This window comes from Petaurus breviceps, unplaced genomic scaffold (genome assembly GCF_028583685.1).
Source record: "Petaurus breviceps papuanus isolate PSGF00001 unplaced genomic scaffold, PetGlider_PUasm1.0 379, whole genome shotgun sequence".
Lineage (NCBI taxonomy): Eukaryota > Metazoa > Chordata > Mammalia > Diprotodontia > Petauridae > Petaurus > Petaurus breviceps.
Window position 1 is genome coordinate 25,238 of NW_027186303.1, and position 24,880 is coordinate 50,117.

The 24,880-nt window shown below is 38.7% G+C and overlaps 1 protein-coding gene across 1 annotated transcript in view; it reads right to left on the minus strand.

Annotated features, from left to right (window-relative positions):
- Positions 1 to 18,560: 18,560 nt before the first annotated feature.
- Positions 18,561 to 24,880, minus strand: part of PAH (phenylalanine hydroxylase) — a 73,423-nt gene continuing 67,103 nt past the window's right edge. The window contains exons 10-13 of the mRNA XM_069099362.1: positions 24,652 to 24,747; positions 23,630 to 23,763; positions 22,920 to 23,035; positions 18,561 to 21,837 (exon numbers count right to left, since the gene is read on the minus strand). Coding sequence (XP_068955463.1) covers positions 21,794 to 21,837; positions 22,920 to 23,035; positions 23,630 to 23,763; positions 24,652 to 24,747 — 390 coding nt within the window. The 3' untranslated portion in view covers positions 18,561 to 21,793. The remainder of the gene's footprint in view (positions 21,838 to 22,919; positions 23,036 to 23,629; positions 23,764 to 24,651; positions 24,748 to 24,880) is intronic.

Consider the following 24,880-nt stretch of genomic DNA (forward strand, 5'->3'; position numbering starts at 1 on the left):
AGAGAGAGAGAGAGACAGAGAGAGAGACAGAGAGAGACAGAGACAGAGAGAGAGAGACAGAGACAGAGAGAGAGAGACAGCGACAGAGAGACAGAGAGAGAGATAACTTCATTAATTAGCAACTAGAAGTTAGTAAATTTACAGATGATAATTCTTTAGAACAACTTCAGAAATCCACCGTAAAATTCAAAAATGCATCTTTCTTTGATAATTCTTTTTAGTTCATCCTCTTGTTTTTACTCTCATTCTTCCCTTAGTCCTACAGAGCTTCTCTAACACTGGGATAGTTTATTTTCCAGAAAGAGCTCTGGGCTTATTTGGCATCAAAACTCCATAGCCTATCCTTGAGCTACAGGCTTTATTTTTTTCCTTTTTTAATATTTATTTTTAGTTTTTAAGATTCACTTTTATAAGATTTTGAGTTCCAAATTCCCCCCTCACTCCCATTTCCCTTCTCCAAGACAGCATGCAATCAGATATAGGCTATACATGTACAATCATATTAAACATATTTCTATGTTAGTCATATTGTGAAAGAAGAGTCAGAACAAAAGAGGAAAAACCACAAGAAAGAAAAAAATTACAAAATAGTATGTTTCAATATGCATTTAGATTCCATAGGTCTATCTTTGGATGTGGATAGCATTTTCTTTTTCTCTTTTTGCTTTTTGGAGGGCAATTGGGGTTAAATGACTTACCCAAGGTCACACGGCTAGTTTTTGTGTTAAGTGTCTGAGGCCGAGTTTGAACTCAGGTCCTCCTGACTCCAGGGCTGGTGCTCTATTCACTGCACCACATACCCACCCAATGGATAGCATTTTCTATCATGAGTCTTTGGAATTGTCTTAGATCATTGTACTGCTAAGAAGAGCTAAATTTATCAAAGTCAGGCATCACACAGTTTTGCTGTTACTATGTAGAATGTTCAGGTTCTTCTGACTTCACTCAGTATCAGTCCATGTAAGTCCTTCCAGGTTTTTCTGAAATTTGCCTGCTCTCATCACTATTACTAAATTCTATATCTAATTGCTTGACTTCTCAGTGTGAGGGGAGAGGAGAGGAAGGAGAAAGGGAGAAAGAAAATTTGTAACTCAAATTTTTTTTAAAAAGCACAAATGTTTAAAATTGTTTTTATGGTAATTGGGGAAAATTAAAATATTACATTTAAATAAACTTATTACTAAATCATTATTAATTCCCTTTTGAATATTGTTAATTGACCATTTGATTGATACTAATTTAATTTAATTCAACTCTATTCAGCTCTACAAATATTTAAATGCTTACTATATGCAAGACATTATGCTCACAACAGAAAGAGAGCTAGTCACAGAGTCAGAAGACCTGTGTTCAAATCCTATCTCTGAGACTTCCTACTTTTATGACCTTGGGAAAATTATTTAACTTCCCTGAGTCTCAGTTTCCTATAAAATGTGCTTAAAAGACATTATCCTTTATAAGTAAGAAGAAAAATGGAATACACTAGAAACAGGATTCTTCCCAAGTACCATGTGCTATAGTTTCTTTGTACATCTTGGCATGAGGAAAATATCTGATTCAAAAAACAACTGAAAAAGAGGAGACTCACTCACGTAATGCATTTCTTAAGCAATATAGACTACCTCTCCATCTGCTCACCAGAATTCAATCAATAAACATTTATTAAGCACCAACTATTTGCCAGGAACTGTGCATTCAGGAAAGAGAGCCTTTAACCTAGCACCATTGAGGAATTGAAAATAGCAAGAATAGATACATTGTCACCTGCAATCTGTCACCGAATCCTTTTATTCTGTCCTCCAAAATGGTTCTCAGATTTTCTATTTCTTCTCCATTCCTCTTGCCCGAAAATTAATCCAGGCCTCTATCTCCTTGTTCCAATTCTTGTAATAGGCTCTCAGCTAGCTTCTTGCCTTTTCAATCCATCTAACATATGTGTGTGGCACACTAATCATCATACATACCACTTTCATCACATTGGTTTCTTGCTCAAGAACCTATAATGGCTTCCTATTGCTCTCCATATAAAGTCTACCATTGGGGGTTGTGAGTGGGGTGGGGTAGCAGTGGGGAGGTGGAGGTGGAGAACCTGAGGCCTCAATGCCACATATGGCCCTCTAGGTCCTCAAGTGCAGACTTTTGACTGAGTCCAAGTTTTACAGAACAAATCCTTTTATTAAGGGGATTTGTTCTGTGAAGTTTGGATTCATTCAAAGGGCTGTACTTGAGGACCTAGAGGGCCACATGTGACTTCAAGGTCACAGGCTTCCCCACTCTTGGCTCTAAACTCTTATGTCTTGCTTTTAAGATTTTTATAGATTGGTCCTACCAGTCAACCATTTCTCACTACTCCTCAACATGTACCAGGCATAATGTGAAGTCCCCAAGCTCTAGTTTACATTCCCTTTCAGGTTTACTAGTTGTGTGACCCTGACAAAGTCACTTAACCCATCTCAGCCTCATTTTTCTCATCAGTGAAGTAGAAATAATGATATCTATAATATTTGTCTCATTGGGTTGCATTGAAGATTGGTTTGTATGTGAATAGATAATGTTTGCAAAGCAGCATAGCATATAAATGCCTATTATTACGATTTTCCATATCAACCAGATTTATTGGACTTGTCCCTTTGCTCATCTTGGTTCCCTGGAATGACTCCTCTCCTTCTCTCTACTGATCCAAAACCAGGTAATCAATATGCCAGGCACCTGTATAGCACCAGAGTCCTTTGCCCTTCCCTCTCACCACCACCAGCATACTGCTTGTATGCAGCTTCAGGAACACTATCTTAATCAATAAATCAATCCCATCCAATCTGATTCAGTTTTATTCAGTTTGACTTAGAATAGTACAGCTAGAAAAAATATCTTAAGAGGTCTCCATGTCCAACCCATTTTCATAAATAAGAAAACTAAGGCTCAGGGAAATACCTTGACTAGAACTAGAAGGAACCTTAGGAGTAATCTAGTCCAATATTCTTTTACATTGGGCAGGGGGAGACAAAGGCTGAGGGAGACACCTAATACCTACCTGTGTAGAATTTCGAGCTAGAAACCAATATTTTTTTACAGGTAAGGAAACTAAGTCTCAAAGGGATTTGCCCAAAATATAGTGAATAAGTCAAGACTCAAACCTAGATCCTTTGACTCCACAGATCTAATTTTCTCCCCTCTAAATCATGTTGCCTCTCCATATTCATCTAAATGAGATAGATAAAAGGATCGTGTGATCTATTTACTCTTTGTAGTTCAAAGCCAGTTCCATGATTTCTGCCCTTCATTTCTTGTATTGCAGGTCAGTGTAGCCCTAGAGAAAGAAACATCCATTAAAGCAGCCATTTACAAAAAATGACCACATCTTTCAGCAATGGATGTTTTTCTTTATTTTGTGATGTTTAAAAAGTACAAGAGACATAATTTTTGGTTAATTAGTCATATTACTAATTATGCTAGCATGTTATTAATAAAAGACATCAGTGGCACTCTTGAATGCCAAAGATCCTCACAGTAGTGGTCTCATAGTTTATATGCTCTTAGAAGAATGGGTGTTCCTGAAGGTGTCACCCAACTCTGATTGGTTAACAATTAATGAGAAAATGAGTATTATAATTAGAAGTAGGCTATATTTCAATGAGAGTCTTGAGGTACACAACTTGGATCACCCAAGTCTTGGTCAAAGGGATTTATCAATTTCAATATCACATATCTGACAAAAAGGAGAATCCATTTTCCCAGACCTGTCTAAGCAAACACAATGAGAAAGAACTGGCCCATTAGCCCAAACTTAGAATTTCTTTCACTGTCTTTGATTAGATCTTTAGTCTGGGTGAGTCCTTGAGAAAGATTTCCCACACTGATTGATTTCTGGATGAGGAAGTAAAAAGGGGAAAAACTTTGGTCTTGATTCAATAATTAGTTATTAACGCAAGAGCTCACTAATCATTTCTCTTGATTGAAAATTATCAAGGAACCCCATAAGCTAACATTTTCAAATTGTTGGGGTTTTTCAACTGCCATGCAAGGCATCTCTAAAGAGATATATGGAATGATGGTGATGCCTTTGGTTCTGACAGTCAACAGCAATAGCAAATTTGGTTTTCGATCAATCTAACAATGATCTACTTCAATAAAATATAAGTTCCTTGAAGGCAGAAACTATTTTATTTTGATCTTTGGATCTCTAGCACCTATTATAATGTCTTATACACAGTAGGTGCTTAACAAATGTTTGCTGATTGAGTGTTCACTATCATGGATAACCAGGGAGTCCTGGGTCCTTTCGAGTTCCAGATTATAAGGCACTAAAATTGCATAAAGCCCAGTTAAGAGACACAGCAAAAAAAAAAAAAATCATAGAATTCAGAATTAGAAGATACCTTGGAAATAACCTAGTTCATTTTCCAATGAAGGTAAATGAAGCTCAGAGAAGTGGCTAAAGTCTCCTAGATAGTAAATTGCAGAGCCGGGGTTTGAACCCAAGTCCTCTGATTCCAAATCCAATTCTTTTCTCACTATATAACTACATATATCTATGTAGGAGGGATATGGTATCAACTGCTTTGACTGAAAAGATAAGTCAATTAAGTAACACAACAAGCATGATTTTTTATTAACTAGTGGAAGGACTAAGAGCAATGTTGTATGTCTGGAAATTTCAAACCATCACAATTATCTAACTAATCATCATAAGTCAGTGATGCAAAGGGCAATGGAGAACATAGGTGAAAGGTACATGGTGAGTACAAGTGAGCAATACTTGCAATAGTGACATATATTCAACAAGTAGCTTAGAAGATCTATTGGAGGAAATGTACCAATGGAAAAGGAGATGAGTTGGTCATGCAGAATGACTATATAGACAGGCAGACACAGTTACAGCATTTTCAGAGATAGAAGGGACCTTAGAAGACATCTAGACCAACCTGTATTGGAATAAGAATCCTTCCTACAATATACACAATAAGTAGGGATTCAATCTTTCTTTGAAAGCCTGTGATGAAGGATAACCCATTACCTCTCAAGGTAATCTATTCAATTTTGGGGTAGTTCTCATTATTTTTAAAGTTCTTCTGATATTTAGTTTAACTTTGTCTTTTTGCAACTTCCATTCATCACTACTAGTGTTGTCTTCTAAGATCAAACAGCAAGTCCCTGTGGGACATATAGTAAAATATTTGAAAATAGCTATCATGTTTCACCTCTACCAGCATCCTCTAAGTCTTCTTTTCTCATGGATAAATACATCACATTGTTTCAACAGATCCTCATTTAGCATAAACTCCAAGACTCCCTCATCTATTAAATGAAAGGATAGATGCTCCCTAAGGTCACCTCCATCTTTGGATAGAAGATTTTGTTGTCATGTGACCATCCTGCTTACCCTTCTCTCATCACTTTCAAATTTGTCATTGTCCTTCTTAAACTCTGGTGTCTAGAACTGAAGCTTTAGTGATTCACTTATACTAGTAAGATATAAACAATACCTAGAGGAAGACCTTTGACTATGATGGATAGACCCTCTGTGAAAGATCTATGCAAAAGCATAAAAAATAATTGAACATAATGAAAAGACATAGATGAGTTGGTATTGACACCATGTTGTAACACAGGAAATCACAGCTACATTTAAGAATTAAATTATTGGTTCATCGGTTGTTGTCCTTCATTCTTGAATGACAACCTGAAACAGGTCTTATCTATTATAGTGCTATTCAGCTGCAAAACTCTTTGGAGTTTTGTTGCTGCTGTTGTTGTTGTTGTTTTGTTTGTCTTTAAACTTTGTGCAGATTAATTTCAGCTTTCTATCAGTATGAGCTCATCTCTTGGTTCTCTCACATCGGGAAACATGTGACTTGAGTCCATTGTTTATCACCCAGGGTAGAAATATGACTACAGAGAACACAAACGCTATTATTAACAATTGTTGACTTTCCTTTGGAAAATGGGAACATCCAAAGTTATTTTTTCTACAAAAATATCTTGCAAAGAATTGCTTTGTAATATACCAATGAAATTGCTCCAGCCCTGGTCAGTGAATTGCACAATGTAGCTAAGCACTAGGTTTAGAAATGTTTTAGATTGATGTTGTCTCCCTCTTTTGGTCTACCAAGGAAACAGCCTCCTCCCATTCAAATGCCTCCGAAACACTGACTCCTTCTCTCCTTGGCTAGTTGCATCACCATAAAGAAGTCTTCTGTAGAAAGTAATTTGCAAAGTCCTGGCTGTTCCTGTGTTGTGTTTTTATCTAGGATGCCCTTGATGTGTTAAATAGATTGTAGGACAATAGACTCATACATTGTAAGTAGCAGAAGCAGTGTCAGGATGACCTGGATCGAATCCGGGCTCAGATACTCAGCACCACACCCAGAAATAACTGCCTGTGTAACCTTGAGCAAGTTACTTAACCCCGATTGCTTAAAAAAAGAAGAAGAATTAGGATTGAGAATAACTATTGGAGATAGGCCTTAGTGGTAAAGGTAGTATCATCAGTATTGCCCCAGGAGGTAAGACACTGATTTGCTTTATTGTGTTGTGTGTAGTGAAAAGGCAAGTCAATAAATATTTTAATTGCTTATTATATTCTAGGTACTATGATGTATGTGGAAAGAGAATTGGATTTGGAATTAGAACACTGGATCATGGCTTTAGAGCTTTAATGGTCCTACAGGTCCAAATCCCTTGTTATACACTGAGGAAACTGAGGCCCACAGAAGTGGGTCTCTTACTATCTGTATGACCTTGGGCAGATCTGTAAAGACCTTGGTTATCCATAAAATTAAGAGTGTTAAACTAGAATCAAGGATTTTTAATACCTTTTTTGCATGTCATGGCCCTCTATGGCCATCTGATAATGTTTTAAAATGCATATACTAAAATACAGAGGGTTAACAAAGGATGCCAATTATATTGAAATAAAGATGTATTTACCATCCAAGTTCAATTTCATGGAACTGCTGAAATCTATCCATGGATCCCTTGAAAATCCATGAACTTCAAGTCAAGAACCCCTAGACTGTTAATTTCCAAGGCCCCTTCCCAATCAAAATTCTATGATTCCACCTTTGTAACTAGACAGTTTTCAACATAGCAAGCTCAGTTCATTTTTGTGAATCACAAATAACTTTCTTACTAGGGCTCCATCAAAGATGAAAACACTGTGTGTAGACCAATTACACCCTATTGAGTTATGTACTGTTGAGCATTGGCCTTGGAGTCTTGGGTTTCAGACCTAGCTTTGCCATTGGCTAGTTTGTTGTCTTAGATAAGTTCCTTAATGTCTCCAAGTCCCAGTTTTCTCATCTATTGAAAGTAGTAATAATAATATCTGGTATTTATATGGTGCTTTAAGGTTTGTTTTACCCATACTATCTAATTTAAGCATCATAACAACCCTCTGAGGTAGACATTCTTTTTTCTTCCCCATTTCACAGATGAAGAAACTAAGGCTGAAAAAAAAAATGAAGTGTTTTGTCAAGGATTACACAGTCATTAAGTGTCTGAGATGAGATTTGATCTTAGGGTTTCTGGACTCCAAGTTCAACACTCTATTCACACCTTCAAGCAGCTTCAACTCCAACTAAGCCATACAGTACCTACCTCATGGTGTTTTGAGATAATACTTAAAACTTTCTATGTATTGGATAGATTTTGGAACTTGGAGTCAAGGAGACCTAGGTTCAAGTCTCTGAAACTGTCACTTAACCTGTCTCTGCTTCAGCTTCTTCATTCATAAATGGGGTTAATACCACCTGCAGTAGCAATCTCAAAGAGTTGTTGTGAGGACTGCATGAGATAATGGGTGGAAAGTTCTATACAACCCTCCATTCCAAGGATGTTAAGTCTAAAAGAAGAATCATAAGGTAGTGAATTCTACCCAGCCCATCTTATGCTGAGCCTTGATTAAAAAAGAAGGAAAAAGAAAACAGTCACAATAATATTATAAGACAGATTTAAGATGGAGTGCTTGACTTACTGGGTGATCACAGTTCATGTGAGGTTCAAACCTGGTAATCAAGTGATGGCATTTGTCAAGATTTCGAATCTTCTTTGGGAACCAAGGGATTGTAAAGGGAAAATGGGTAAATGTGCATTCATCAGAAAGGGGAGACTATCTGAATATAAGAGAAAAAAGTCCCAGAAAATAATCATCAAGATGTGAAAGACCCAGTGCTTATGGATGATGTAAGGCTTGTATGACTATATTGTTATTTAATAAATGCTCCTAACTTAGCTATATGACTATTCTTTGGGACAGCAGACTTCTTGGTTTCAGGAAAATAACATATATAATATGTGTGTATGTATATATCATAGTATATATAATGTATATATGTGTATATATACATGTATGTGCATATGTGTATATAATATATGGCATGTACATATGATATATACATATGCAGATATGTATATATTATGTATATATACATACATGTGCACGCACACACACACACACACACACACACTGGAGCTAATGAGCTCTCTAGGCTTTTATTCTTTTCCCATTCACTCCTTTTTAACCTGATCTGTTCCATATATATTTTCAAAAAATAAAATCTTATGTTGCTTTGAGGAATTCTCAGATAGTACTTCCAAATAGTGCTTTACATCTATACAAGCCAGAGAAGTGGGTCTTTAAAAAGAAATTCTCTCCACATATTTTTGACTTCAATCATGCCTGATGCCATTTCAGATGCCACTCCCCCCATACATACCTTAGACCTTGTAAAGCACTTTGTTTTTAAACTTTCTAAATACATTCATCATTTAATGTTTTGTATCTATTGTTATATCATATTCTGTCTGCTAGGCTGTAAATTCCATGAATAGGGATTATAGCTCAGCTTTGTGTCTCCTCCTTTTCCCCTACCCCTCAGAACCCAGTAAGTACTCCAAGACCCCTAACTAGTCAATTTTGCCTCAGGGAAACATGGCACAAAATGAACCCCAGGGAAATGGCACAAAATGCCTTCAATTAAATGCTTTAAATCAAATTAATTTGAGAGAGGTCATAGAACATTATCTTGTGGGAAGCAAAGGGAAACAGACACCCCTGGAGATAGACCCTTTGATTGAAGAGAGATACTGAAGCAGGATAGGGCAGACTGGGGAAGAACTCATCTGTTGTGTAACTCTCTAGTAAGGGGAACAGTATGTCAACTACTTATTTTGCCCAATAACTCTTTCTAGCTAGGTATTGTCAGTTGCCCTTACTCTATTGAAGGTATTCAAGTGCTATCAGTGGCTTCTATCTAATGGTGCCCTGGGGGAAGGGCAAGGTAAGCCCTGGTTGCCAAATCCAAGTTGTACAAAGTAGACCCCTAATAAACATTTTTAAAATGAAAGAAGAAAAGATGGGGTCTGTGGGAAGAGCCAAATGACAGCAGAGATGGTTAAAAAAAAAACCCAACAACACAAAGGGGATCATCCTATCTGTATGCCCAAGTATCTGTATGGCCTGCCTGTACTGATGAAGAAAAGTACAGAAGCCCTACATACCTTTTTCTTCCCAGTGAATTTTTACATCCTCAGCCACTTTCTTCAAGGAACTGATGAGCAGACTGACACTCGAGTTATGGATTTCACACTTCATAAAAACTTCCAGATGGTGTGAAGCATTTTTGGCTTTGGAGGTAGGCCTGGTTTCTGGATGGTGAATTTTAACTTCAAAGGACTGAAAAGAGAGGAGCAAAAGCATTTTAAAAATTCTGATAGATTAAAAGAATGACTCACGTAATAAATATGCATTTACACTAACCTAGAAAGTTTTGCTGTTGTTGTTGTTTAAATTATCTGTCCAGGTAAAGATTGAAAAAACTCAAGTTTCCCTCCATGCTCCTGCCCCCCATGAAGCTTCCTATATATGCATTTCCATTTTAAAATAAAATAGAATTAGGAGAAACAGTGTCAATTCTGTTTCCTTCACCCTGAAAAAGGTGGTTCATTTTCTCCCTTCCTCAGACTAGCTATATGAAAAAATGGATGAGGAGGTGAGTCATCAGGCATCCTGCAAGATACCCCCAGTACTTCTCCATTGACTACGCCTACTTAATGATGAAGAGTAAGGGAACTGGAATTCATTCTAGAAAAGAAAGAACTTAACATTCTTCAAGATCTATGCTTGCGAGTTTCTTTCTATAGCCTTTACAAGGCTCATTGACCAAATTTCAGTGAGGATTTTGTAGGTGGAAATAGGCAGTACCTTAAAGATTTTGGGAGCCTTGACAAACTGGTCTTCCCAAGGGAGAAGAGTATGGTTATCTCCGCTCTGCCTTCTTCTCCCTCCCATTTTGCAGGCTGATGGTGGGTACAGGGGTCCCCAGACTCCTCCATGCTGCCATCCTGTCCTTCACTGCCTCTCCTGGGTGGGAAGGGAGAGAAGTAGAGGTGGGAGACTTCAGTCTTCATGAAACAGCAACACCTCAGATTTCACTCAGCAAACTCAGCAGCTGATCTAGGAGGACATGAGAATCTTGTGAAAAGTAGCTCTCTCTGCTTCCTCTCCTCAGCCTGCTTGGGTTGGCTGGGCTGAACCCTTATGGGAAGCCAGAAGGTGAGTGCTGTCCTTGGTGCTGAAAGTCAATTGGCAGTGGAGAAGGGAATTTATAAGGAGCTTGGCCCCCACCTCCAATTACCCAGAGCCAGACTGTGAAGGAGGAAGGTGGGGCTGGGGCATCACTACTTTGATGATCTCAAAATTTCTTTTCATGTTTGTGCCTGTACCTCACTTTCCTTTGAGATCTTGGGACTCTCAAACTTAAAAGAGATGGACTGGTCCCCAAGCCCCCCAGTGATCATTTCTTCAATTCTCCCCCAAATCTTGCTCCTTTTAAATACATGAAACAAGCAGGGATTCTTAACCCTTTTTTGTATGATGGACCCTTTTAATAGTCTGGTAAAGTCTATGAGTTCCTTTTCAGAATGATGTTTTTAGATGCATAAAAGTAATGATGTGATTATAAAAGAAACTAATTTATAAAGAAATGCAGTCACCAAAATATTTTTTCATAAAAAACATTTTACAGAACTGAGGCAAAGAACCTCAGCTGAATAGAGGGCTGTCAAGTTATTGAAATGGATTACTGGATTCAGTATAATTTGAATTGATTCAAAAATCAATTGTTAAAATGTCTATTACATAGCAGGTGCTGTGTTAGTTTCTGGGCAGGGGGCTGGGGGGGGAGGTAAAAAACAATATAGTCTTTGCCCTCAACATCAATTTAGATCTGGAAGGAATCCTCACTTAACCCAACATTCTCTCCCCACCCTTTTTCCTAGAAAGTTTAAATATTGGTACATGGTCAATCAGTTAAAGGGGTGGGGTGGGCAGAGACAGATTTAAACCCAGCTTCTTTGACTCCAATTCCAGTACCTGAAATCAAACCTGCCCTGCCTCAGGCTTTAGGAATTTTATATCCCTGACAGCATCTAAACCATAGCTAGCCATCAGAAGGTGACTTCTCTCAAGACCTACCCACAAATTGTACTGCTGTGGGTGCATGGAAGGGTTTGTAGCCATGCAGCATGATAAAAATGTATTACAAATATATAGAGTAGTTGTTGATTGATTCCTAAAAATAAAAAGCATTTTCTTAGAAACAATACCCTGTATGTTAGTATTCATTTGCTCCCCAAACTTGCTCCTTAAAACTGGTCAATATTGATTTGTGTTTTATTGTTGTTGCAGTTTGTGTTGTCCTATATCACCAGGCATTTGTAGTCATTTTTTTCCTTGGACTTAATAACTATGTATTGATATTTTCTATACCATATATGTACCTAAGACCCAGCACCCGGGGCAGCTTTAAGCTGGGGAAGACAGTCTGACTTGTGTGTACCAGATTGGAGGATTGAAAAACTAGCCCATCATTCCTTGATGTTATTAAAATGTTTTATCTGCATTTTTTGAGGCTGAAGAGAGAGGCTAAAATGTGATTATATCTATACTTGGTCACTATACTTGGTAGGAATTCCTAACTTAGGATGTGTGAATTTGTTTTTTTTATATATATTTAATAGCTATATCTCAATATAATTTGTTTCCTTTGTAGTCCTGTGTATTTTATTTTTGCATTTAATAACATCCTGAGAAGGAGGTCACTAGGCTTCACCAGATTGACAAAGGGGCACACAATATTAAAGAAAAAATGAGTCCTTACCATTAGGCACTGTTGGCTTAGGAATTTTTAAAAATGTCACTGTCTAGCATTGGTCTTTTTTTAGTAAACTTCCTACCCTGCACTCCTCAAATGTTTCATTGTTAGTAGTGGCTGTAGTCCTGACTAGGCTCTTAGTTTTTGAGTGGGTGTGATTTACAGTGGCACAGGTGAACAATTCTCTGTTCCAGAAGTAAGCAAGATGTCTGTTGGGGGTGTTGGAAGTAAGGAGAGAATAGTTTACCTTAATAGAGAGTAAAAACATTACCTTTCCATTTTCTATTTGCTGGGGGCTTTGTTGGAAAAGGGAATAAAATGTTACAGTTAAAAATCTCTGCTTCCTCTAAACCTTGATTCCTAAACCTGTTTATTTGTCACCAGTGCATTTGTTACCAACATTCTCATTCTTCTCATCTTTTCATTGTTGTTATTTTGACAATCAACAAATTGTTTGCATGCCTGCTGTGTGAAGAGCATAGTGCAAGGCCCTTGGGAAAATACATTATTGAGGTAAAACTCTACCAATTTACCATTTGACTGGCAATGTGTCTGTTTCACCATAATGGTGTTAACAGTGAATATTGTCATCTTTAATATAGTTGCCAGTTTGGATAGTAAGTGGTGGGGAAGCTCTGAACTTCCTCTTATGAAGCTATAATGTAATTTCTCTAAGTTCTTCTATAAGTCTGTTTGAGGGGGGAGCACAAGCTTTGGATTCTATTAATTGGGAAAGACTCAGTACCAACTTAGCTAAATCTGCAGATGCTCCTTACTGTTAGCCATGGGGTGCTGGGATTTCCCCACCACTGTCATACTATCTACTAAAAAAGTCCCATTTCACTCTACCAAGTGTAATGGAAATGCAAATTTGGAAGATCTTCCCTGCCCCTAGGCTAAAGTGCACCTGAAGCCTTGGGTGGGAGGCTTGTTTTTCAGTAAATACTTCTTGATTGGCCAGTGAGTCAATAAGGTTGTTACATTTTCTGAGCCAGGCGAAGGCTATATAAGCCCTGGTGTGTAGCTTTGTTTTGGGACTCACTTTAAGAAGTGTTCTGTGATTTGATCTGAATTCTGGGAAGCTGTTGTTGAGAGTCCCCCGGCTTTGAAAAACCCAGATGCTGATTTGGTATGGATGTAATGGTTGGACAGTTTGGAAATCTGTCTACTTGATCTGTTTCTGTCTTGATAATTCTGTCTATATATTTTGAAGTTGGGGTGCTGACCTTTTTGCCCTGAACAAGGTAAACGATATATGGTCTGACTGATTAAAGTAAGCTTGTTAACCCATTTTGAGTTGCTTTCCTTTATCAAAGCAGATCCAAGAACCTGTATTGGCGGCAAACCCTGAGGACTCTTGGGGTGCTTGCTGCTACACCAAGTGACAGAGGGCTTTCAGTGGGAGCCCACAATGGAGGGTTCCCATGCCAATAAAAATGGGGATATTTGATGTATGGAAGCATTAGCCATTGCCATGTTAGCATTAAGTAGGCTCATTCTCACTGCAAACTGTCCCTGTGGCCAGGAGACAGAAGGAACTGTTTTTATTTGACCTACAAATGAAGATTCAAGTCATAATAGGTGATACTAATGAATAAGAAAGGGGGAAGTTGGGGCGGCCAGGTGGCTCAGCGAGTAAGAGCACCGGTTCCAGTGTTGAGATAAGACCTGGAGATCAAATCCCGGGCTCAGACACTCAGCACCACACCCAGAAATAACTGGCCGGGTAACCTTGAGCAAGTTACTTAACCCCAATTGTTTAAAAAAAAAAAAAAGAAAGGGGGAAGTTTGTGACAGCTACTCTTTAGTCAATATGGAGCATTATTAAAATGTATACATTTTACAAATAAATGGATACATTTATCTAAGTATAAGAACTAAAATTTATATAGTGCTTTTATGCTTTCAGAACATTTTACATATGTTATCATATTTAATCCTTATAGCAACCTTGTGGGGGTGGATGTCATCCCCATTTCACATATGAGAAACTGAGGCTGAGAGAAGTTAAATGATTATCCAGGGTAACACAGTTAGGGATTTTGTGAGGAAGGATTAGAATTTAAGTCTTTCTGACTCAAGGTCCAGCATATTGCCCAAACCACTGAGCTGCCCTAGAGGGGGAGATATCTAAATTATGGATTACATGTAGCACAGGCAAAACATTGGCCATCTTAGACAAGGAACTATAAATTTCAATTCAATCCAAAGAACATTTTTTACTGTAATAATTTATTTTTCCTTCAATTACGTGTAAAAAGGAACATATATCAAAAGACTATTGTGTACCAGATGTTACACTAGCTAAAGGGGATGCAAAGACCAAAAAACAAAACTGCTCCCACCTACTTCTATCCCCAATCCCCACCACTACCTACCTTTCCTTTCTTCAGCAGTTCCCCATCCTGGAAGGTGAGCGCACTGTCCAACATTCTGAGTGCTTTGTGGAGCCACAGAGATATTCACAGAACCATCCAAGCAAACTGGCAAAACTGTCTCCTCCCCAGTCCCACTAAGGACCCTCCCACACTCCCCAGAAAGGCTCCACTCTCCCACGAGGATTTCAGCCTCTCCTTTCATCTCTTCTGTCTTCTCTCTGAGCGGAGAGAAACGTAAGTCTCAAAGGGCTTCTTCCTAAGGAACCTGCCTGGAATCCCTCTCTAGCAGGATTCCATGCCTATTGGGAAGCTTAACACTAGGTCTGATATCCTCTCACTTGCAGAAAACATAAAACCTATCCATAAATTAAAAGGAAATTATTATCAATAACCAATTACCAGTACCCTCAAATGTAGAGGATGTAAGAGAATTTAAGTAGGAAGGAATCCATTAAAAAACAAACGTATTTAGGTAAAAGGAAGTGTCCTGATCCCTCTCCCCTCCCTCTCAAATTTCAAACCACAGAATGTCAAATGGGGAAGGGATCTTAGTGATAGTCAAGTCCAAAGCCTTCCAATGAAGAAACTGATCATCAAACAGGTGCCACAGGCAATATATCTGCTTCACCATAATGGTGTTAAGATTGAATATTGTCATCTTTAATATAGTCGCCAATTTGGATAGTAAGTCGAGGTGGGGGAGGCTCTGAACCTCCTCTTATGGAGGCTTTCTTTCTAGGTTCTATAATTTCCACACTACTCTATGCCATCATATTGCCAGATATCTTTTTTTTGGGGGGGGGATGTCATGGCAATCCCCCTGGAAGTTTGAACCCTTAGTAATCTTTAGACTTTAAAATTGATTCTCTCTGCATCTAGCATCATTGAGGTGGCTGGAGCCTAGGACAAGGTAAAAGAATAAGATGGTCCTTGGCTACCTAATGAGAGACAGAATCCTGTCTTCCAGTTAATCAGCATGTTTCAATGTGATTTTTGGCAATTTGGAAATAAAGTGAGGGAAACCATTTACAAGTTGAACTCAGAGTTTTACACTTCCAGTTCCATAGAACAAGGAGTGAAAGACATGAAAAGTAATGAGATTGTGTTCCCCACTGGGAGATGGGGTCCAGGACATTTCTTTTTACAAAGTGTCTTAAACTGGTACAGCTAAAGCTAAGGACAATACCGGATCTGATATAGGGAAGCTGGGGAGACCCTTGTGGGTATCAATGGAGAAGGGCAGATGTTCTGGCAATGTTTGGGAGAGTCCAGGGGCAAGGACATTGAGAGAGTGGAGCTGATGTCCAGAGCTCTCTGAATCACTCTTAAGGCTGACCTGAGAAATAAGCAGTTCACTGTAGTTGAAAACCTATGAGATTAGGGTGGGGGTAGATGTCAGATGAATTGAATTCACCTTCCTGCTTCTGCTCCTTACTATTTGTGACCTTGGACAAGTCATTTCCCTCTCTGAGGCTCAGAGAGTTGGACTAGATAATCTCCAAGGTCTCTTCCAGGTCCAAATCTGGGATCCTAACCTATGCTGGATTAAGGGAAGGCTTAATTTCCTTCTGCTTTAATTTTCTTTTAAGAAGAAAAAACAATCCATCTCATTCCTGGCTCATGGTGAAAGGATAAACCAAATCTAAACTTACACAAAGATGGGCAGTCAAAATCTCCCCTTTTCTTAGAGTCTGCCACCACTTCTGCTAGCAACACCCGTCCTTGCACTTAATGTGCACATAATAATGCACTGCAGCGTACATTCCTTTCCTATCATCCTTTTAATTAATCATGGATCCTGAGAAGCTGAACACATTATCTTGCCACTAATCCCCTCCCAGTGTCTGAGATGGTACCTGGTCCATAGAGGAAGTTAACAAATGCTTGTAGATGATCTATCTACTCAAGATTTATGTAGGCATTACCTAGGGAAAGGAACAATTATAATGGCTCTTCATCCAAAGTACTCCCTACAATTAATATCACATCATTTGTGTATGTATCTTTTTAAAGATTTTTTCATTAATTAACTTTATTAGATACAAAAATCAGGTGTTGGTATGATAGAAATTATTTAATGTGGCATTTGAAAAGAAATTATGTCAATGTTTACATGGACATTATGTATCCCCATTTATGTTTATCGAGTGATTCTTCTTTTTAAAAAGTTACTATAGTTATAAAGGCTGTGTCCCAAGACTAGCAAAATTACATCTATGTCATCTGTGAGAGATTTTTTAAACTACTCTCCAAAGCTTACAGATTTTTAATTATATGCATAGCCCAAGTTAAGTGCAGTCACTGTATGATGACCCTGTTTAAATATATGTATGTATACAGATATATAGTCTCTCTACATGTGTCATAATACTCTCTCAATGTAATGTCCTTATGACACTTTGTTTATATATTCACTTTTAACTGGATTAACTCCCTGTGGGGAGTTCTTTGGGTTGTTATGTGGCTTCTGGATAGAGTGGCAGGCCTGGACTTGAGTTCAGATTTGACCTCAGACATGTACTAGATGTGTGACCCTTAGCAAGTCCCTTACCCCTGTGTGCTTCAACTGTAAAAATGAGATGGAGAATGAAAGGGCAAACTACTTTAGCATCTTTGCCAAGAAAACCCCAAATGGGCTCATGGAGAGTCAGACATGACTGAAACAACTCAACAACAACAAGGTATTTCTTAGTGAAGAACTTAATAGGTGCCGGTTTTCTGCAACTTACATTCTTAGGGAGTTCCCTGGGCACTTAAAGGTTGAGTGATTTCCACAGGGTTGATCAACCAATATATGTCAGAGGGAGGGAATGAACCCATGTTTTCTTGAATCCAAGGCCAGCTTTCTATCTACCGATTACATCATATTGTTTGACATTGTATGTAATATGTAGTATATGATATATAGTACATATATACATATCTATATTTTACAGTAAATATAAAACATACTTCACTCCCTTGAAAAGGACATTTTCCCACAGTTTTTTTTTCTTAATTTCTATTCCTCTCACTCTTTTCTCTTCATTCAGATACTCAATTTTCTTTTAAGTATGTTTGTCAGTCTGATCAATTTTGACCATTCTCAAGACACACTTTGTCTTGGTCGCCTATACTGGATAGTCACTCTGAAGCCAGACCTATCAAGCTTCCACTGCTCTATATGTTGCAGGAGATGGAATTCATAGGTGACTTTATATATAAAAATGAGGTGAACAAATAGTCTTTCTAAATTCTAGCTAATGCAGTGATCACTGTCTGAACCTGACCAGTAGACTGATAAGTAGCACCTGCCCAGCTAGATAAAATAAGGAACACCTGCTTGGCCAAGTAGTGACTGTTGCCTGAACCCTGCTGGCCATCAGAGCTCCCTTAGTTGTAACAACACCCTCTGTGACAAACAGAACTCTCTGGGTTGAGTTCCTATGAGGAAACCAAAATAAAAGGAAGTGCTACATTTGGCTCAGTCAAACTTTAATCCACATTGGGCTAATGGTCCTTCAAGTTTTCCATAGCTAAGGCTCTGAGGGCTCTTTGCCAACATTTTTTTGCTGCTAGAAGCTTTGTCTCCTATTTAATCATTTTCCCACTGTAACTTTCTGTAAGATCTATTTTTACTAACTCTTTTTGGTTTTCTTTGTCCTGGTGCTCTCACAATTTGAAATCAGGACTTCCATGCACAACAGGTATTGAAGAATGTATCAGGACACACTAAGCAGGAGGTAGTGGTAAAGGAAAAGGATTTTTCAGGTGTTGCATGCAGTCACTGTCTTGATCTATTTTTATTAACACCCTTTTTCTTCATTAAAGGAGTGTTGAGTGTGTGTTTTGTGGGTGGGTGGAGGTAATAGTGAAAAATGACTATGGCTTTAAAAAAATTTAAATTTAAAAATGACTTTAAAAAAGACATTCTCAGTGGCTTTAAAGAATGCAAAGAAAAGATAGCAATTCTTGTTACTTTTTCTCTTGGAAATAGTTTATTTGCAAAATATAACTGGTAGAGTAATCTCTGTACTTTGATATGAATCTGTTCTTTTCTTTTGTTTTCTTTTCTTTTTTTTTTTTTTTTTTTTTTTTTTTTTTGTTTTGCTTTTTGGAAGGCAATTGGGATTAAGTGACTTGCCCAGGGTCACATGGCTAGTTTTTGTGTTATGTCTGAGGCCGGATCCAAACCCAGGTCCTCCTGACTCTAGGGCCGGTGCTCTATTAACTGCACCACCTAGCCACCCCTAGAATCTGTTCTTTTCAACCAGGATGAACTATAGACATTTAAAAAATTACAGGTTAAATTCCCTGATCAGTAACAAATACTGTTATCACACAGACCTAAATTTTTATCATTTCATACATTTCTTCACTTATAAAGAGTATCATCAAGCATCCAGAAAATGATTGCTACTCTTGTTGAAATACAATTCACTTTAGACCTTGCTGTAGAATTGGACTTCATAGAGTGGGAAAGAACTGGATAGCATTTAAAAGACATCCATAAAATTTGGATGAGGCTGTATGCTCCAATGGAACGATCCTGAAGTCAAGGGACCTGGGTGCAAATTCTGCACTGGTGTTGACTCTACTGTGACCTTGGACCAGTCACTACACATCCATTAGCCTCACTAGATCTTTATAATTTATCTGCCAGATAGAATGATCCGCCCTATCAATGTAGATGTTCCCTCAAGTGATGTAAATTACAAATCGAAAATTCAGAGATGACATTCCATTCACTCTGTTTTTTCTATAAAAATTGTCTATGTCTAGAAGACTGAAAATTAATTTTAATTACCTAAAAATCTTTTAAATGGAAGGCAAAAATTCACTTCCTAATGAAATGGTCTATAACAAAAAATAAAGATTCAGTCATAAAGTGCAACTAACTGAACCTTAAAATCCATAATAATAATGGGAGATATTTATATAAACAAAGTCATTAGAACCACAGAATAGCTATCTCCCATGGGTATTACAAATATTATTCTCTCTCTGTAGACAGGAGTTTTGGAGACGTTAGGTGATTTATCTAGCAATAGCATCAGATATTGTATTCAGACCCAAATTCACCTGACTCGAAGTCCAGCCTTTTCCAGCCACACAGAAAAGGTATTGATTATGCTATTGATTAAATTATGTGGTCTTGATTATATAATCACCTTTCAGGTAGGCTAGTGTGAAAAAAAATGTTATTAAAAGGATTCATGTATTTGACAAGGAAATGGAAGAAATTACCTCTAGGATCCTTTCTAGTTCTGAGAGTTAGAAGATAAATTCAGGTGATACATTCAGGGGATAAACTTTAATTTTACCTCTAGAACAAATTCCAGACTCACAAGATTACAAAAACACTGTTGTGGGGGGGGGGGGTAATGGAAAAGTGGATAGGAGCATGGTAGTCACACATTACATACAATGTAGGATACCATGTTATTTTATAAAGGTATTTTTAGGCCACAGGGCTCTGGGTCACTTGGAAGAATATCATTCAACTATCTCAGTGTGGTGGAGGCAGCTCCTTAAAGATTTGTGTACATTTTTGAATCAAGATATAATTTCCACTATGGAACCATTAGGATATCCAACAAAAGTGAAGCTGATTTCTGCCTTGGCTGCCACCACCATGGGAAGCAGAGAGGAAAAAGCAAAGCCCAGCTGCTTTCTTTATCTCACACTGGTTGCAATTTGTGAATGGTTCAAAACAAAAGCACACAGTGACCTGACACCAGAACTGCCCTCAAAAGATGTTTTAAGTCCTTGTGGTAAAATCATACTAGATAAGGGAAAAGTCTCTTCTATCTTCCATGGGAGTCTAGGTGATAGGACAATAAAATAGGAGTGCATCTATTACAGGGGACTCCATGTAACAACACACTTTTAATGTGTCTTCATTGTCTTCTGGATTAAAAGAGGCATAGTTTGGAAACATGGTTTGAGTAGGAAATTGTGCCAGTTAGGATTCAAAACAGACTGGAAGTTTGATTCATGGATATATACACATACATACATGTATACATGCATACACACTTATATACATGCGTATATACAACACGCGAAACAGCACATATTTCACACTTGCATGTATATATCCATATGTGTGTACATATATGTACATATGTGTGTGCATGGTATCTTACATCTGAGCAAGACAAATGTTTCAGGAGTACATTATCAGGGTGACAGAATAATGCTAGGAATTGGTCTTTATGTAGCATTTTAAAGCTTGCAAGGGACTTCAGATATCTTATCTCAATTGATCCATATACCAACACTATGAAATTGACACTGGAGAGGTGGTCTGGCCTATGGGTAAGACCAAAGACTATAATCGAAAGCCTTAGATCCAGATCCCTGGGTGATCTTAGACAAGGAATTTTATTTTCATGGACTTGGTTTCTTCATCAGCACAAATGAACAGGTTAGAAGAGATGGCCTCTAGGGTCTCTGACATGCCTAAATCTGGAATCTTAGGAGATAAATACTGATTCTCTTAATCCCATTTTTTAGAGCTCTAACCTCTCCTAGAAATTGGGCATATAGTTTGTATTTGCATATCTGTGTCAAATTCCTTATCTTCTTGGTGCCTTGGGCAAATATCTAGGTCTATACATTTCAGAGGGGGTCCTAACCTGCCTTGATAGAGGAAATCTTCTCACCTAGGAGTTCCCATACCAAGAAAATTACAGGTGCAGTCCCTCTCCCATATCATGCCTCTCCCCTGCCCCAATTAGAATGCAAGCTCTTTAAAGGAAAGGACTGTTTTGTCTTTGTCCTTTAATCTCCAACACCTGTAAAATGGTAAATGCTTAATGAAATCATGCTGAATTAGGTGAAATTCAACATACCCCCATGTGATAGATCAGGAAACTGAGATCAAAAGATCAGGGAGAAGTGACCTCCTGATGTATATGACTATTGAGTTTGGTAGGTGGAATTTCAACCTGAGTCTCAACAAAATCTGTCAGTTCTTGCAACTTTGAATAATTGGTATCCTAAATGTATACTAGTCTCACTAGGAATATGGGAGATCACTAAGTCAAAGCTAAACAGGGAAAAAGTAGAATGATTTTCCCCAGAGATGATTGAGAAAGGTCAATAGGACAGAATTGTGGGTGCCAAATATATAGTCTTTAAAATTAAATGAAGCATGTCTAGCTTTTAACTACTTGTAAAATCGACAATTCTGATGCTTTAGATATGATAATTAAAGAAAACTCTGGATTTGTGTGCACATAGTCAACAAGTGGATATTCCAGAATCTGGCACACATCTTCATTTCATTTTCTGAAGGGCACTGCAGAGGATTCCAAACTCACCTATAAAGGGAAAATAGCATGAGCAAGTTACAAAAATGTCAATTATAGGATCTCTCAGTCCAACTCACAACTCCAAAACCAGAAGAATTGACAAACATTCTGTCTGACCTCCTAAAAAGAAAGCTCAGTCTAGTTACTACTTGGTAAACTGAGGCACGCCGGACTTCAGATTTCCTGCCACCTTCTTCCTCAAGGGGCCAATGAGACATAGAATCATAGGTATTTAGAGTGTGAAGGAACTTTGCCATCACTACCATGAAGAATCAAAATCCAAGTCTGAAATATGATTCCATTTCATCAAAGCAGTAGGCCTTGCAAAAAATGATCATATCCCTTCCATGCCTGTCCAAGCTGGCTTGTCCATATCTTTTTTCAACAAGGGATTCCCCCAACATGGCTGAGGCCTTCTTTGATTTCTCCTACCATTCTGAGGGGACAGTGGAGAACTCTGGATGTCCTTCACTCTCACCATAGCCCATTCCCTTCTCCTGTCAGGGAATTCTTTAATGACATTATTCACCCTTGTTCTGCTTTGGAGTTCTACTTGAGCTAAAAATTACCAAGTGCTTGTTGATTTAACTTTGTAGCATGATCAACCCACCATGAACCTCTTCGTTGGCTTCTATGGGATATTTATCTTTATCTCTTTAGAAGTGGTGGTGTTCCAGGTCTCACTGTCACATAGCTAAGCTAATAAATGCTATTATTGAAAAGATGAACCGCAGCTTTTATGGGAAACTTGGAGTCAACAAAGGATCTCTGCAATTCCCCCAAAGTAATCCAGCCTTTCTTCTTCCTCCTATTAAACTATGGACCCAACTTGCAGTCCATTCCTGTGGCATGTCACAGAGAAGAAACTGACTTGCTCAGAATCACACAGCTAGTAACACTCTGAAGTTGTGTTTAAACCCAGGATGTGAATCCATGCCCAACACTCTGTCTACTGGACCACCTATCTACCTCTCAGTTAAAGTCTTTGGTCAAACTTAGCTGTCTTTCCTAATTTTTCACAAATGGCAGACCTCCCTCCTGTCCTTTCAGCTGGCATCTAAAGAAAGAATCCCAAGGCTGCCATTACTTACAACTGATGGAGTCAGCCAAAATTTTGAGCTGTTTAGTGTTATCCAGAACCTCAATCCTTTGGGTGTATGGGTCATAACGCACTGAGAAGGGTCGAGGAATTGTTGAGGCAAAGGTCCTGAAGGCAAAAACAGAAATGGATGAAGGCCAAAATTTGACTAAGAGAATTTCTTTTAGCAGAGAGAATTTCTTTCCAGTGTTTATTATGTACCATCATACCACCTCAAGAGCTGCCCTCAGTGACCCACACCTTGAAAGGAAGATCATTTTATTGCTGGGGATTCTAAACCTAGAGGATCCAGAAATCCTTCAGAGGGGTATATAAACAGATTTCAGATAGTCTCTGAACTTGGATGTAAAAAAAGTACATCTTAGGGGCAGCTAGGTAGCACAGTGAAGAGAGCATAGGCCCTGCAGTCAGGAGGACCTGAGTTCAAATCCAGCCTCAGACGCTTAACACAAAACTAGCCATGTGACCTTGGGCAAGTTGCTTAACCCCAATTGCCCTCCCAAAAGAAAGGATAAAATACATCTTAATTTTTATTACCCTCTAACTAAAATTTAGTATTTCTTTCCATTATGAAATCAGGGAACAAACAATATTCTGAGGAGGAATCCATCGGCTTCACTGGACAGCCCATAATGGGGGCCATGGTGCAAAAAAGGCAAAGGGCCTCAGCCTTCTGCTGAGGCTGTTAGAAAGCAGACTCACCTTACTTTTTCTTTGGCATCATTGAAGCTCTCAGCCACAAAATACACGGGCTGGAATTGGGTCACAGAATACTCCTGAACTGATGTTGCTTCGAGCTCCAGGGGCAGACGCTTAGGTTTATCAGATAAGCAATACTAGAAGTCAGAAATGGAGGTTTTTCAATTAACAGTCATTCAACAAACCTTTAGTAAGTGCCTATTATGTGCCAGGCAGTGTATGAAGCACTAGAAATACACAGAAAGGCAAAAACACTCTTTGTCCTCAAGGATCTTGCATTCGAAGACAACATGTAAACACACGTAAGATACAAATAGGCTATGTACAGAGTAGATGACTGGTATTCTCAGAGGAAAGGCTGACTGACCATGCAGGGAGAGTCAAGGGTTGAGAGATGGCTATAACTCAAGTGATTCCAGACCTGGCATGCTACCCACTGTGCCACCCAACTGGCACGGGAGGAAGAGCATTCTACAATAGGGGGAATCAGGAAGGGCTCTCCACAGAAGTTGGCACTTGAACTAAGTCTTCTTAAGCCCTTAGTGAAGCCTGCTAAGAAGCTATTACTCTTCTTTCTTTTTCAAAGAGGACCAGTGACATCACAAGTGGTGTCGACTTGGCATGAAATGGATTTAAATGTGGCACAGTTGTGAAAAGTCCCTCTGCCTCACTTTCTCTTCCTGAATCATCAAAGTATGCCAAGGAAGAAACATATTCCAGGTATGGGAAACAGCCGACACAAAAGCACAGAAGTGGAAGATGGAACTGTGAATGCTGGAAACAGATCAGCCAGTAGGGTGGGAATGTGAGTAGCCTATAACATCCCCCAACTTCCCAAAGTCACAATTGTAAGAGAATTTAAACTTCCCCTCTCCATTGCTCTCCTGCCCCACCCTCAGGCTTCCTCTGGTAGATGGGGGCCATGAAGAGAGCTGCAACCAGGCCAATTACAACAATAACTCCCCTCCCTAATGCTCAAGTCTGGGAAAACGGTCATCGGCTCTTGTGAGGCTCAAATTACCCACCTGTAGTTCCCCAAATGAAGACAGGAGCCCAGCACCATATGCCTTTATGGAATCACCTTGTTTGCAGAGGCCAAACTCCACAGTGAACCAATATATCTGAAATGGAGAGTTGGGTGAAACATGCCCCACCCCTCCCCACCTCCATTCTCTCTCTGTCTCTCTCTGTCTCTCTCTGTCTCTCTCTCTCTCTGTCTCTCTCTCTCTCTCTGTCTCTGTCTCTCTCTCTCTC